The sequence below is a fragment of the Panicum hallii genome, chromosome 4 (assembly GCF_002211085.1).
Source record: "Panicum hallii strain FIL2 chromosome 4, PHallii_v3.1, whole genome shotgun sequence".
Classification (NCBI taxonomy): domain Eukaryota; kingdom Viridiplantae; phylum Streptophyta; class Magnoliopsida; order Poales; family Poaceae; genus Panicum; species Panicum hallii.
Genome location: NC_038045.1, coordinates 4,835,428 through 4,849,995, shown reverse-complemented (window position 1 = coordinate 4,849,995; position 14,568 = coordinate 4,835,428). Strand labels below are relative to the sequence as shown.

The 14,568-nt window shown below is 44.1% G+C and overlaps 2 protein-coding genes across 2 annotated transcripts; both read right to left on the bottom strand.

Moving 5' to 3' along the window:
* Positions 1-1,996: 1,996 nt before the first annotated feature.
* On the bottom strand, positions 1,997-6,465 carry LOC112890996 (leucine-rich repeat extensin-like protein 3). Its single transcript, XM_025957890.1, has 7 exons — positions 6,064-6,465; positions 5,853-5,957; positions 3,512-3,638; positions 3,354-3,425; positions 3,238-3,286; positions 2,777-3,161; positions 1,997-2,678 (listed from the first exon to the last, which is right to left on the bottom strand). The coding sequence occupies exons 1-7, from the start codon at positions 6,095-6,097 to the stop codon at positions 2,641-2,643; spliced, it is 810 nt and encodes a 269-aa protein (XP_025813675.1). The 5' UTR covers positions 6,098-6,465; the 3' UTR covers positions 1,997-2,640.
* Positions 6,466-7,662: 1,197 nt separating this feature from the next.
* LOC112888830 (probable E3 ubiquitin ligase SUD1) lies at positions 7,663-13,835 on the bottom strand. Its single transcript, XM_025955172.1, has 9 exons — positions 13,456-13,835; positions 11,957-12,634; positions 10,655-11,422; positions 10,343-10,554; positions 9,890-10,261; positions 9,383-9,540; positions 9,104-9,267; positions 8,815-8,961; positions 7,663-8,692 (listed from the first exon to the last, which is right to left on the bottom strand). The coding sequence occupies exons 1-9, from the start codon at positions 13,699-13,701 to the stop codon at positions 8,177-8,179; spliced, it is 3,261 nt and encodes a 1,086-aa protein (XP_025810957.1). The 5' UTR covers positions 13,702-13,835; the 3' UTR covers positions 7,663-8,176.
* Between the last annotated feature and the right edge of the window lie 733 nt (positions 13,836-14,568).

The following is a 14,568-nucleotide window of genomic DNA, read 5'->3' as shown; positions in this document are numbered from 1 at the left end:
CGGCGGGCGGCCGCGTCGCCTGAGACGGCGATCGAGGGACCTATAAAGCCCACGCGCACGCACCGATGGCGGCGCCTGGCCTAGCGTTTCCTGATTTCCTTAGTATTGCAGGTGAACTGGGGACGTCTGACGGCAGGATTCAGGTCGATCAGTGTAGCAACTCAAGAAAGCCTGCAACTACCATTTGAGAAATGAAATGCTGGCCTGTAATGACTGGGAGATCAATCAGTTTCCAAGTTGCATTTGTGAGATCTGAACTGGTGAGGGTTCTCCTTCTATCACTATGGATGCGTGTGCAGCTGGCCTTTTAGAATCATGGGAATACAGCCTTGTCTCAAGATGCTGAAATGACATGATGAACAGGCAAGGAGAGGAGGTTTCAGGTTTTTGCAGCCAAACAGTAGTTTCCAGTAAGTCACTAGAGTAAGCAGAGCATGTTTCAAACACTAATTGATGTAGGCACAGAAATGCATCCACACATACCAACACTTAGGGGAAGGAACTGTTTTTTACAGGTGATGGAACACATTACTTTCTTGACCGTTGAAATGTTGTACTTACATAAGTAAAGAATACTTGGGCAGCAGATTGCCGCAAGTTCTTACAGTGTTGAGTTCTCCATAGCGTCGAAAGACTAAGGATACCGTGCAAACAGATGTACAGGAGACACAGTAGTTTCTTTCAAGGTTGCAAACTTATCAAAATATGGATGCAGCACACCATAAGTCATCAGTTAGCACAGCAGTCACCTAGAACGAAAAAGTGATCATCTGATAAGGATCCACCTGGACCTGGTTACTGAACCCTTGGCTCCAATCAACCTTAAACGAAACAAAGCAACATGTATATGCCTGACTGAACACCATCTGGTTTCATTCAGAGATTTGGCAACGATAATTTCCAGAGAGAAAGAAAATAGCCAAATCAGCCAGCATAATATTTTCGTGACCCAAATAATGAAATTTCTCCTTGCAAAGTAGTATGCTTTAAGTTCTCTATAACCCACGAAAGTAAAGTAATGTTTTTACAGGAACCACAACCAGTAGACAAAAGTCTGCATTACAAAAAAAAAAAGCTAAAGTACAAAGAAGCTTGTCAAAGACATCACATGATTTGTCCATGAAGCTTCTTATCAACAATCACTTTACATTCTAAAAGCCCAAAGTGTCTCTTGCACTAACAAAGACATGTTTATTGTTATCACAAAAAACAAAGACAAGCATCTTTAACTTGAATTGACCAATGAACAATTCAATGAATTAGCTACTGATTTCCCTTTTCATGCAAGAACACTTGAATTTGAGTACCTTTTCATTAACAAACAACACTGTATTAGCATTTTGTTTTTTGGTAGTCAGAAATCTACAATGAGCAATGCGGAGGAGCAAGTTCAGATTATAAGTGTTGGATTATATGTATGATTTGATCTGCTCAAAAGTACAAGTTGTGAGAAATATTAATATCCCCCCTAAGATTACTTACCAACGAGATTAGTATCAGCACAATAAACTTACCATTTCTCACCATCCTTTGCAAATCCACTGATACGAATTTCGGATCACTCTCCTTTTACCATATCAGCTTCCTGTAAATTAAAGATTCAGAAGCAACAAAAACATTGATTAGATGGAACTTAAATTCGGCATTTATGAATTGCTTTCAGAGTCCTGAAAAGAATGCACCGAATTCCTTTTGTGATATTTAGGAATCACATTTCTTCAGCTACACATCATATTCGTAAACCAATCATGAGATGTACTTTGAGAAACGATGGTTTTATTATTTGCCAAAATTGCGCATGTATCGATCTGTACAGTACTCACAACATCCAAACAGCTAAAACCAACAAAAGATGCAAACTTTACAACTAAATTGCACAAACTGAGAACATAACTGAAATTGCATTGAACTTCATAGAAATCAAATCCACAGGCCAGATTATGTACTTAAAAATCTGAAAGGCCTAAAACATACGATAATCCATGTGCCAAAGCAAAGGAAAAAACATGAAAATACCATTTCTCAAATCACCACGTGTTAAGAGCTTCCATCACTGAAGCAAATTTATTGACCATTACAGATATATTCCAAGTTTCAAGTCGACCAGGTGCTGCAATCTTTGCAGCTAACGCGTCTGCAGTTGCTAGCAATACCCTACTATGTACAATTGTTTGGTCACACAGAACAGTCAGACATTGACTCCAAGACAAAAGCAAGCTGGGCCTGATCTCTATTTTGGCAAACACACAGCGAGCAATATAGGATGGATTTCATCGAGACATTCTACAAGCTGCCTATGGTACATATTGGAGAGGGTAAATATAACTGATGGTCGCTGGGCTGTTTGCATGATTCACAAAAAGGAAGCAATTTCCATCTGTTGCACTTAGCCAAGCTTCAGCTTCAGACAAGTGAATTCACAACATTCCTTTTTTGATTTCTCATCAAACAATTACCATACAGATCTTTAGCTGACTTGAGATCAGTGTGACAGTTCAGCGGTGTACGTAGAATTCTGTTAGGAAGAATAACCAAATAACTAGAAACAAAGAACCCACACGCAGGCACACATCATATAGCAATAACCACTGTTGTTTGCTGCTTTTGATGCCCCTGCTCGTGGTTACTGAAGCTGATATATCAATAAGGTCTTGGTGGATAGGTACCAGGGTAAGGTGCTGCATAAGATCAATTGAGGCAAATAGGGATCATCTGGTTAGAGCACTGACTAATATCTTGAAAAAGGTGAATTTATCTCTGCTCAGTTGAAACTTACCAGGTGGATACGGGGACTGTGCCTCTGGTGGGAGTGGGTATGGTTGACCATATGGTTGCGGCGGATATGGTTGACCATATGGCTGCGGTGGATACGATGGAGGGTATCCTGCCGAAGGGGGTGGGTATGCTTGCTGCAGAGGTGGTGGATATTCTGTAGTTGTATATGGTGATTGGCTAGGAGTTGGGTAAGCAGAGTATGCAGATGCCGCAGGATATGCTGGAGCAGGTGGATACGAAGGTGGAACCCCAGTGTATGGAACTGCTGATGCTAGTGCTGGTGCTGCGGCTGGTGCTGGGATTGGGACTGGGGCTGGGGCTGGCATTGAAGGTGGAGGAACAGAATGTGTACTTGCTGCACCGATACTTCTACCCATTTTGTTCTTCTGTCAGACATAATAAAGACAATCAGGCACACGCCAGTGCTAAGAAGGCAAAAGGAATAATAAATCAATATCTCACCATTGCCGAGACATCAACATGCATAATGAGCTTCACTTCCCCAGCGGATCTGCAAACTTCCCGCTTTCAGAAAGTTCATAAGACCAGTGCAGTCAAGGTATGTGAGACAGGAGTACCTCATGTTGCGTGTCTGAAGTGGCCATGAGGAATCATCATAGCCATTTGCGAGCACCTTGTGCAGATATACTCTACAAGAAAGCACAGCCAAAGCCAATGGTTACTCACTAAACAGTAACCGCTATTTAACATACTGATGGACGATAAGAGCACAAACCTGCCACTGCCGATGAAGTCATCGTGGGTTAATGTGTTGCTGTTCCAAACGACAACATTCAACTCGCGGAGCCCTTCAATGAGGGGTATATGGAATTTCTCATCGAAAGTTGGGTTTCTTCCCCCATCTGGTATCATTATCACATTTTAGGTTGAAAAAAGAGAAATAGACTAACAGATACAATATAATAAGCATGGTTCTCTAGAGGCCTGCTAGTACGAAAAGATTGGAAGATTCTGGAGGCAAATAATCGACAAGATGAATGTTTTATCATTGTTGGTGATGTCTGATAACTTCATCGCTTGGAGATCAGTCTCATTTATTACAATAACATGTAGTAGCTAAGAACTTTATTGGATCTTGGAACCAAGGGAAGGAGTATATATCAGTTTTCGGAAAACTTCTCTTCCATAGTATAAAATTCAATATCCTAGACTGCACTTAGAGGAAATAGTTCCGGGTCCATTCCAATCGAGCCTCCTATTCCAGCATTAAGATCTTATTGACCTAGAGCTTTAGGTACTGTATTTGTGGCAAAGAAGTAAAAACAAAAAATGTTTGTATGAATTGCTCATAAATGTGTACAACCCAAGATGATTCGGCAATGGCCAGACAAAAAAATGGTGATCGGTTTCAACTTTCAGGGTCCCTAGTTTCTTCATTACTTTAGGTTTTGTTCAAATGAAATTAGTTTTTAAACCATGGAACCACTAACATATACAGCTAGCTTCCAGATAATGATGACACCAAGACACGTAAAAGGAACAAGGGATTTTAGTACCCAAAGCAAGTGCTTCTAGCAGCAGCAGGGTATGTTCATCTCTTCATAATAGTTGTCAGCCATTAATGATTAAAAAAACATAATGGTATCAGAATAGCAAAAGGTTATAATAAAAATCCATACCAAACTGAATTCCTTTTTAATGAAAGGTCCAACATGATAATTTACTATCAAATCAAGAATCAAGCACGTTATGCCGATTCCAGGAAGATGCCAGCTAGGGGTATCTAGCGCATCGACAGGGCATATAACTAGGCACAAAGACGCTATGCACAAAGTTAGATAGAATCAGCCCAGCTGGTCGGCTGTTGGCCTCCGTATCAAAGCTGTGTACCATCAGCGGTATTTGTTCCCTATGGGCCCAAATACAGCTAGCTTGTAAAAATTGTGCAACCCAATTAATTGTGCAAAGAAGTAAAAACAAAAAAAATGATTGTGCAAATTGCTCATAAATGTGTACAACCCAAGATGAATTGACAATCGACGGACAAAAAAATGGTGATCCGTTTCAACTTTCAACGCAAATTGTAGGCATGATTTGCATATACTCATCACTCCCTAGTTTCTTCATTACTTTAAATTTTGTTCAAATGCAATTAGTCTTTAAACCATGGAACCACTAACATAAACAGCTAGCTTCCAGATAATGACGACACCAAGACACGTAAAAGGAACAAGGGATTTTAGTACCCAAAGCTAGTGCTTCTAGCAGCAGCAGGGTATGTTCATCTCTTCATAATAATTGTCAGCCATTAATGATTAAAAAAACATAATGGTATCGGAATAGCAAAAGGTTATAATAAAAATCCATACCAAACTGAATTCCTTTTTAATGAAAGGTCCAACATGATAATTTACTATCAAATCAAGAATCAAGCACGTTATGCCGATTCCAGGAAGATGCCAGCTAGGGGTATCTAGCGCATCGACAGGGCATATAACTAGGCACAAAGACTCTACGCGCAAAGTTAGATAGAATCAGCCCAGCTGGTCGGCTGTTGGCCTCCGTATCAAAGCTGTGTACCATCAGATTTATTTGTTCCCTATGGGCCGAGCTGTGAATTCTCCCATTAGCTATTGTTTTGCTTTGCCGCCTTTTCTTGTTCATTGTTTCACCTTCCTTTGGCCGTTTGTTTTAATTTGGCTGTAATTTTCTAGCTCGGTTTCTTATAAAATGCCCTTATCCCCTATTTTTTTTTTCCTACTGAGTCATGTAATGTAAGGTGACCAGGAGGCAGCAGGCAGCACCCACATCAATATTAACGGGAAGCGGCAGCAGCAGCTGACCCGTTCACCTGCCCACCTACTACGGCCTTGCTGATACCGACAGTTCACATTCAGCCAATGCCTCTGAATCAGACCAATTGAACGAGTATGCCCAATACGTCAATAGGTTGAGCTGAATCAACTGCTGAATTTCCATGCTCGCAGTCTGAATCGGTGTAGCACGTACCCGTTTGAATTTCAGGTTCGGTCGCCCGCAACCACAAGCAGGTCCGTCGTTGACATTGAGAGGAGGAAAAAAAGGAAGGCAACGAACAGAGAGAAGCGGGTACCGACCGGTGCAGGTGCGGGTGCGGAGCTTGGTGGTGGCGTACTCGAGCACGACGTAGGGGTCCTGGCGGGTGAAGAACTCCGTGTCCCGCAGCTTCCGGCACCCGGTGACTGCAGGCAAGCGCAAGGGGAAAAAGTTTTCAACCTAGGTTTCGGCGCCTACAGCTACAGAAGCCGAGGTGGGGCCTGGGGGGGTGTTGCTCGTGGAGCGGCTCACCTCTGACTTCCAGGATCAGCCCGTGGATTGACATGCGGAGCGCGGCCGCCGGCCGGGCTGGCGAGGAGGATGGGGAGGGGCCGCAGGAGGAGGAGGAGGAACGAGCCAAGCCAACAGGGTTGTCGCTGGGCGATGCGAGCACGATGACGAGGGCCCGGCCCCGTGGTGTCTTAAATATAGGACCTTCCTCCTGCTGGGGCACCGCTGCACCCAGGACCTCCTGCCGCGGAAATATAAATTCCCATAAACTTCTCCAGCGGCTGCCATGGCGAGCAGAGAGGAGAGAGCCGCTTGGAAATTTGGATGGATCGTCCCTGCATCTGAGAAGACGCGTGGGCGTGGCCCCCAATCCTCGAGCCGGATCGGTTGCTACTCATCGTCATCGGCGTGTCGTCCCAAAGAGAAGAGGGCAGAGAAAAAGGCAGGATTTAGTTTTGACCCGTCCTGCAGGTCGTTATGAATAAGCAAGCCCTCTGGAGCACGCAGCAGGACCTGACTGACCGTTGGCGACTGAAGAAACAGGGCTAGAGGTGGGCCAAGGCCCAAGGCGCGTCGCCGCATGTGCGTGCAGCAAACCGCTAGCAGTTGCGATCCACGTTCTTGCTTGGATCCGGGTCACGCATTTTTTTTAACTAACATGGCCAGTCAACGGAGCGAAGGCTACGTTACGATCCTCCCCTCCAAGCACTTTTTCCCCGTAATTTCTACGCAGGAGAGGCACGTGTACGCAGAGAGAGATCAGGTTCCAAATACGCCGTCGACCGTTGGTTCCCGCGCGGTTGGTTTGGAAGGGCTTGATTCGCACAACTACCATGGCGCGTACGGGTATCCTCTCTTCTCTTACGATTCTCCAAGACGAATCTGATCCCGCACTGGTTTGTTCGAGGGTACCACACGGTTTCTCGCCATCGAAATCCGAAAGGAATTTCTTCCAAAAAAAAAATTCCGAAAGGAAGCATCGCAACGGCAAGGGAGGACGAACGCATGCTGGATAGGCAACTTGAGCATCGTTGTTGTCCGTTGCAAACGTACGCGCGTCGCAGTTCAACGGGATTGGTGTGGGGGGAGAGAGCAGCAATCGCAGCACACAGCGCCGTCGCCGCACGTAGAAACTACGGGGAGAAGGTGCTCGGAGGGGACGACAGAGGCTGGGCCCGTCTAGGCCGGCGCTCGCATGGCGCAGACAAAGGGGCCGGGATCCCACCTCTCTCCCCCCTCCTCGCTCGAGGGCACCAGCAGAGTGCTGCTGATTGCCTTGTTCCCTCCGCAGCAGTCTATAGTAATTGGTACTGAGATTTCCATAATGGTGCTGGGGAGGTTGCGATGTGCTACTATATGCCACTAGACATGAAAACAATGTTGCAGCAAGGTCGAGTATTGATTCATCTGTGAAAAAAGCATACGTATCAACTGGTCATTTCAATGGAAGATATATTTGTAGTGAATAAAGATTCTGAGCCAATGCAATGACGGAGAAAGAAAAGCTGCATCAAGCCTAGGACTGCAGTTAGGAAGTGTTTTATTGCAGAGTACAACTTGAAACAGCGTTGCATAGCCATCGAAGTTGGAAACGTGCATGGTCGACCATTATTGTGGGCATACATCCAATTGCGTGTCCACTAGAACCACTGAGTGGCCTCTCGAAATAATTGCAGACACAACCTCTTAAGGCTTATATCAGTATATGGGCAACACTACACAGAATACAATGTTACAGTTGCCAAAAGAAATTGATGGCACACAATCCAAAAAAAAAGGGGGCGATAATGCTATAATCTACCTTGTATCTACCTGACCGATATAGTATAACTTAATTCAATAGCCATTACAACAAGATCACATAAAACTGAGTCGGCCTGGTAGTGCTCTGTCAAACGATATTTACAGTCAGCCAAGACTACCACAGGAAAGTGAGTTACCTTCAGTATTACTGTCGCCAATCATTTTTTTTAGCTCTCTACCAGGCTTTGTTGATTGTTGTACAATAGTCCTTACTCATCCCTATCACTAGCACACAAACTCACTCTACAACCCAAAGACAAACCACAAGCAGAAGCTGCAGGCCGAAGGTTATACCAAGGTTATGCTCTCTTTACCGAAAGCTCCTTCCTGCTTAAAATGCCAGCCTCGGCTGTTGGTTTGCGCGCACGTTATTGTGCCTCAGCCTCAGTCCCACTTCCTCTTCTTGATCTTGCAGGACTAGTGCCCTGTCCTGGTCATCTGACCCTATAGTTGCTCCGGATTCGCTTGGTTCAGGTGTGTCCTCACCAAAGTTGTGCAGCCTCCGGCCGATCAGATAGCGGTCATCCCTGATGGAGTTGTGGAGGTTGGTGAACCAGACATGGAATCTCTTGCCACAGAAGAAGAGGGCACTGAAGATCAGGCAGCCTAGCCAGGCAAAGCGGTAGACTGCTGAGTTCACGATGAGAGGGTAGCCCAGCACCGGGAAGATGCCCCTTGCAAGGACGTATGGGACACAGAGAGCAGTAAGGAGCTTGGTGACGATCGGCATTATAATTTCATGGAGGACCCACAGACCCCTTAAACGGGAGAAGCCATCGTCTCTAACTCTCTCAAACTTTGACCTCCAACTTTCATCAACCAAAGGTGCCATCTGATCCAACATAACCTGGAAAATAGTCTCAAAGTAAGTTAATTAACTCAAAACCTCCTCTAGTACAAAACAAGGTTGATAAACAACTGGAAAACAAAAGGCAGGAGCACAAGAATCAGAGTCATCTATAATCTTACCAGCCTAGTCCATATTTTCAAGAATATTAACCCAAGCGCCCAATCCTGGTATAATAGGAAGACGGGGCTCTCATCGATAGGCACTCTCATTGGTACAATGACCAGTAGCTCAAAAAGGAGTCCAATCAAGACAGGAATAACGAAGATCTGGAAGAAAGAAAAAATGCTACCAGTTAGATCTATAACACAAAAGGTACTCAGGAAACTCCTCTTCAGCCAGAGAGCTGCCACAAATTCAAAAGGTGGATAGCAGAAACTTGAAACAGCACAGTTAAGTCCAGAAGATTACCCATATTGACAACAGAACAGAGCTCTTCAAAACAATAGAGCACCACTTGCAGATCTGTTGTACCAGGATTCCTAGTTGCCGCGATCTGGTATAATCAATTGCATATCTGGTTCCAGCTGCTGCGCTCCAGAGAATATAGCACCCAATGCTAAAGGAGAAGAGATCTGGACAAGAGTACCCAAGGGTGTCAGCAAATGTGTTGCACAATTGATCTCGTTATTCATAAACATGAGAAGTTACATAACATCAATTGAGGAAATAGAATAACAAGTAAATTACCGTTGCACTTGATGCCATGTGTGATTGGCAGACGGGGAACAGCCTCAAAAACGAGACGGCCAATCGATATAGGAATAACTATCATTCCAGCATTGAATATTAGTAGTGTCATCCATGCCAGTACAAGCAAGAGCACAATCCGAAGCACAAAGCCGTACCTTCAAAAATGGAAAAAAAATCAGATAATTAAACCATAATTTATGTTGATGTATTCAGAAAAATATGATCAGAACCTCATACACTTGTCAACTTTCTCGAGTATTTGTTATATAGATTGATAAATTACTCAATTATGTTAATAATCTATTTGTAAAATTATGATTCAGAAAACATGTGCAGATAACTGAGCCACAGTTGCATTCAGTTTTTTTTCTATACAAACTCCGTTATCTTCAGAGCTGTTTAGTTCTTTTGATAGTGTAATCTGTGTAGGATTGCATAATGTATGGGGGGAAGACCATGCATACTTATTCTTTACACAAATCTAGAGATTATATAAATACTTACTCTGAGTCTCCCTGATCATCTACATCAGGTTCTTCAGCAACATCATTGGCTTCATTTGCATTTCCCCTGCCATTATCTTCTGCAGCAACATGTTGTATCATGCGTTGTTCAACCTGTGGGGCAATCATTTCCCGCCCACCATGGCCCCTATCTCTTCTTTCTGCCCTGCCATTCCAATTTTCCTGCCCACCGTTTTCTTCAGGTTTTGGCAGTAAGAAATCAGTTAATCCAAGGGCCCAACCAACCGCAGCAAACCAATGGTGCAAAAGAGATTTAATAGTTGCACGAGGCTTGAAGTGCTCAATTGCGAATGGGATGCATATTTGGAACAGAAGGACATCAACTGGAATCTCAGTGAATGGGTCAAATATCCTGCAATTCCGGAGGCAAACACGACTTAAGACTTGAAATTCCAAGTGACCAAAAAAAAATATGTTGTGTAAGCTAACTCACGTGATGTCCAGAGGAAAAATTGAAGGTGCTACTCGCATGGCCAGTTTTACAGGTAAGAAGACCAACATCACAATCAAGCTTCCATACACGGCAACAGACAAAAGAACCCGTCGAGCATGTTTATGCACAGGATCGTCAATCAAGTCCCTAAACGGATTGTAATTTGGATCAGCAGGGTCCCGCAGAAAATAAAGAACTCCATTGCGCAGTACCTAACACAAAAAGGTAAAAAGAATGTCAGACAAATGAGATATAGGAGAATTTAAATGTCTGATTGCAGTTGCTGGAGATATAAAGTGAACTGAGCAATACCCCTCGAAGAAGACTGACAAATATGCTTATTTGGAGCATATACACAATCCCAACTAGCCAATGGATAGAAGAGCTCGCCAAGGGTGACATTGTAAAGAATTCAACTCTCTGAGCAATTGTTGTGCCCAGCATCTTTAGAGTGCAGACATCAAGCCACCAACCACACATAAGAGGAAAGACACCGAGCTCAATCACCAGAAGGAATGCGACTTTGACCATCGTCATGAGATGTTTCATTCCAGCAAAGAACTGCCTGCACAGAGATGGAATGGCCTCTAATATTGTAGCTATACCATAGAGTCTTCCAATGGTAAAACGTTCTCCCCTAGCATATCGAAGTAAAGCCAGTGATCCGATGTACAAAAATACAAGGCAGAAGATGAACATGTATCCAACAGCAAGAGTTGTCAGATCGGAAAGATAAGATGAGCCGATGGTTGTTCCTTTTATCAGACTGCTTTTCCCAGTGCCTTGAATTACACTAAGACCAGTGGCATTTATCTTCAAGGATTGAGTAACAACCTCGATCACATGCCCAATGACACCTTCATTGTTACTATCGGAAGAAAAATTCTTCACAACATTAAGTGCACTCTTCAATGTATCATTAGCTATAGAAATAGCTGTTTCTGTGAAGGGCATCATTTTTGCCAGCATAGGAGTAGAGGCCGAAGAGAAAAACCATGATAGATAGTACAGGACAATCCTTCCCAATGAGAATGGAACAAAGATCACAACAATGAGGAATATAGCATTGCTGGCCAAAACCTGGAGAAAAGACACATTCCTGTCAGTATTTTAAAAATCTAGGACCACAAAAAATCATGTTATTTACTCGCAAAATAAAATGAAGTTAAGACATCGATGATTTTAAAAGCACCAACTGCAATGTTTGAAATTGGATCATAGATGTTGTCGAAAGTTAGGACTATCAAGCTTCTCTCATGCCCCTTTCATTTCATATTTCAGAGAAAAAAAAATCAACAGTAACCAATAAAGCACTTAGAAATAAACTGCCTGCTGAATCAACAGATCGGACATGTCAAGTGGATTGACAAAATATGATATGCATTTATTTAAATTGAAAAGCTGAGTGAGATGGTCTTAAATTATCAACAAGATGATATCCAAACATGCTTATTGAGACTCAATTTCAGTGGGCCCTAATAATAAAGGTTTTGACTACTTATTACTACATATTGGACATTATTAGAAAGCAAAGCAACACAACTCCAAAACTCAAAATAGTCATGCAGACACATTAGTCCTAGAAATAGTGTTGTAGGAAAGAATAGTACTTACTGTTATTGCGTTCTCAACCAAGTGGAAGACAGGGCCTTGCATACCAACAAGTTCGTCAAAAGGAACATCCTCTGCACCATCTGCATCATCCAGACCATCAAGCATCTGCTCAACCTGAGCCTCAAGTCGCTCCAATCGAGCAGCAACATTTTCAGCATTTCTCCTCAGAAGTTCACCAGCACCAATTCCTTGGGCTTCAGCTAATTCATCAATATTTCCATCTGCAGGAACCCTATTATTAGGACCCGCTAACCTCCTGACAGCCCGAGCACCATGCCTTTCACGGCCTCCATCATCCCTCTCAGCATCATGTCCACCAAGCTCACGCAAATGCCTTATGTAGTCCCGTAATGAGGTGGCTCCAAGAAATATAAGGACAATGATAGCTGAGAGAAGGAATCCATGAAGGCAATCACTAAGGATCAACTGAGCACTGATGTGACTCAGGAACAGCCTTTGCGCTTCACCAAGACTTCTCACAAATGTTAACCTCCATATCCAGTAGGTAATGAATGGGATAATCATGAGCCAAACTGAGAGAACAAAGGCAAGCCGGAGTATGAATTGAAACACATGGCATGCTTTCATTCCAACACCAACTATCAGTTCTTGGAAAGGAAGTCTTGTCGGAGCATTTTCAGCGTACACAGGTGAGAAGGAAAATGCATGTTTACAAACCTGCAGTGCACAGATGCGTGGATCAGAAATTATCTAAAGAAACTGGAGTTAAGACAAACAAAACACACCATCCTCTCTGTTTTTTCCCTTGCAATTCAAGCAATTACCACCCAGCCCTAGAGTTTCCAATGGAAGTTGGAACAACCAACAACTAATACCTGTTCACTCATTTACCCTAAACCAAACAAACACCCGAAAGTGAGACGCTTTAAAGATCCAAGAAATTAGTCAAGAGGAGCTTCATTCTGAAAGGACATTAGGCAACTGAAACTAAAAATCAATTGTCAATATCGCATCAATAGTTTCACTGCTAAGCAGCTCATGCAGTTGCAGGTTATCAGAACCATCATGCCTTCCTAAATACAGAAAGCACAACAGCAACGCGGTAGTATGAAATTCCTTTGCTAGCAGAATAATCCATCAAAACTGTCCAGTCAAAATGAATCTGAACCCTAACCCCCTGATTCTAGCAGCTCAAAGGCATAAAAAGCTCAATAATCACAACAGCAAGCAGCACTACAAAATTCCTTTGTTATCAGGATAATCCATCATAACCATCCAGTCAGCATGGTTCTCATCCCTAATCCCCTAACGCAGCTCAAAGCCATAAAAAACCACATGAATTACTAGCTCTACCCACTACCGACGCATATTAACCATGCTCTGCCCCAACCTACATGCCATAGACAAAAAAATCACCCGGAGCACCAGCTCAACATTCAATCGACCGATTCCACCACGCAATCGAACCAATCAAATCCCTAAATCAACAACGCAGCGGCGTCCCCAACCACGGGGGCGGGCGGGGGCACGGTTTTTACCTCGCACTGGCGCGAGTTGCTGTGGTCGAGCCACTGGAGGAGGCAGTCCTGGTGCACGAACTTGATGCTGCCGCTGCAGGCGCACGGGTACCGGAGCGGGTGGCCCTCGTCGCCGCGGTTGCGGCAGATCCGGCACACGTCCCCCTCCTCCTCCTCCTCCTCCTCCTCCTCCTCCTCTCCCCCGGGCGGCGGCCGCGGCTCCTCCGGCAGCTCGCCCGCGGCGGCCCGCTCGGCGATCTCCGCCATGGCTGGCTCGCGGGGGGGCGGCGGCGGCGGGGTCGGCCGCGTGCGATCGATCTCGCGGGGGACGCGGATAGGGGGCGAAGGCGGTGGGGGGAAGTTGCAGGGAAGAAAAAAACGTGGAGATTTCCGGAGCCTCGTTAATGACGCGCTGGTGACGAGGCGGTGGCGGTCGGCTTAACGGGTCTCGATGGGCGGGTCGGAGGAGATCCGGACTTATCAGGAGGGTTCGATCTGTCAAGGTTTCGTATTGGGCTTGGGCCTAGATACAGCCTGCTTTATAACTCTCTGAATCTGATGATGGGCTGCAACAGGTCATCATGGGCTAGCCCTCTAGTTGTATTGTAAGTTCCCACTCTCTCGCATAGAAAATTAGAAATAATAATAGAGCAACTCTAATCGCTCCCATGGAAGTTTTATTTCTTCGCAAATGAGGTATCACATAGGCAAATATAGTGGCATGGTTTTTGAATTTTGAAAAAAAAATGAGTTCTATTTAGATGAAACTTGGTTCACACGGTTTGCAATACAGTGAAGGTATTCCACACATCTCTTGAGGGTTAAGAGTTTTATTCATCTAATCCCGTATGCCATGTCCAAATAAACGCTTCCATGTCACGCTGAATTAAATATTATGATTGTCTCTGAAGTAAAAATAATTAAACTTGCATTGTAGCGGTTGTTTTTCTTCAAAATTTCATTCCACCTCGAATGATATGACAACCTTGAAAACAGTAAAATGAAACTAGTACTTACAAACTACCTCACAATCTCTCGTCGAAATAAACGGGCCCTTAACAAGACAAGACGAACTAGCTCGGTACCCAAGCAAGATTTAACCAGCTAAGGCCTTGTTCGGTTATCTCCGAATGA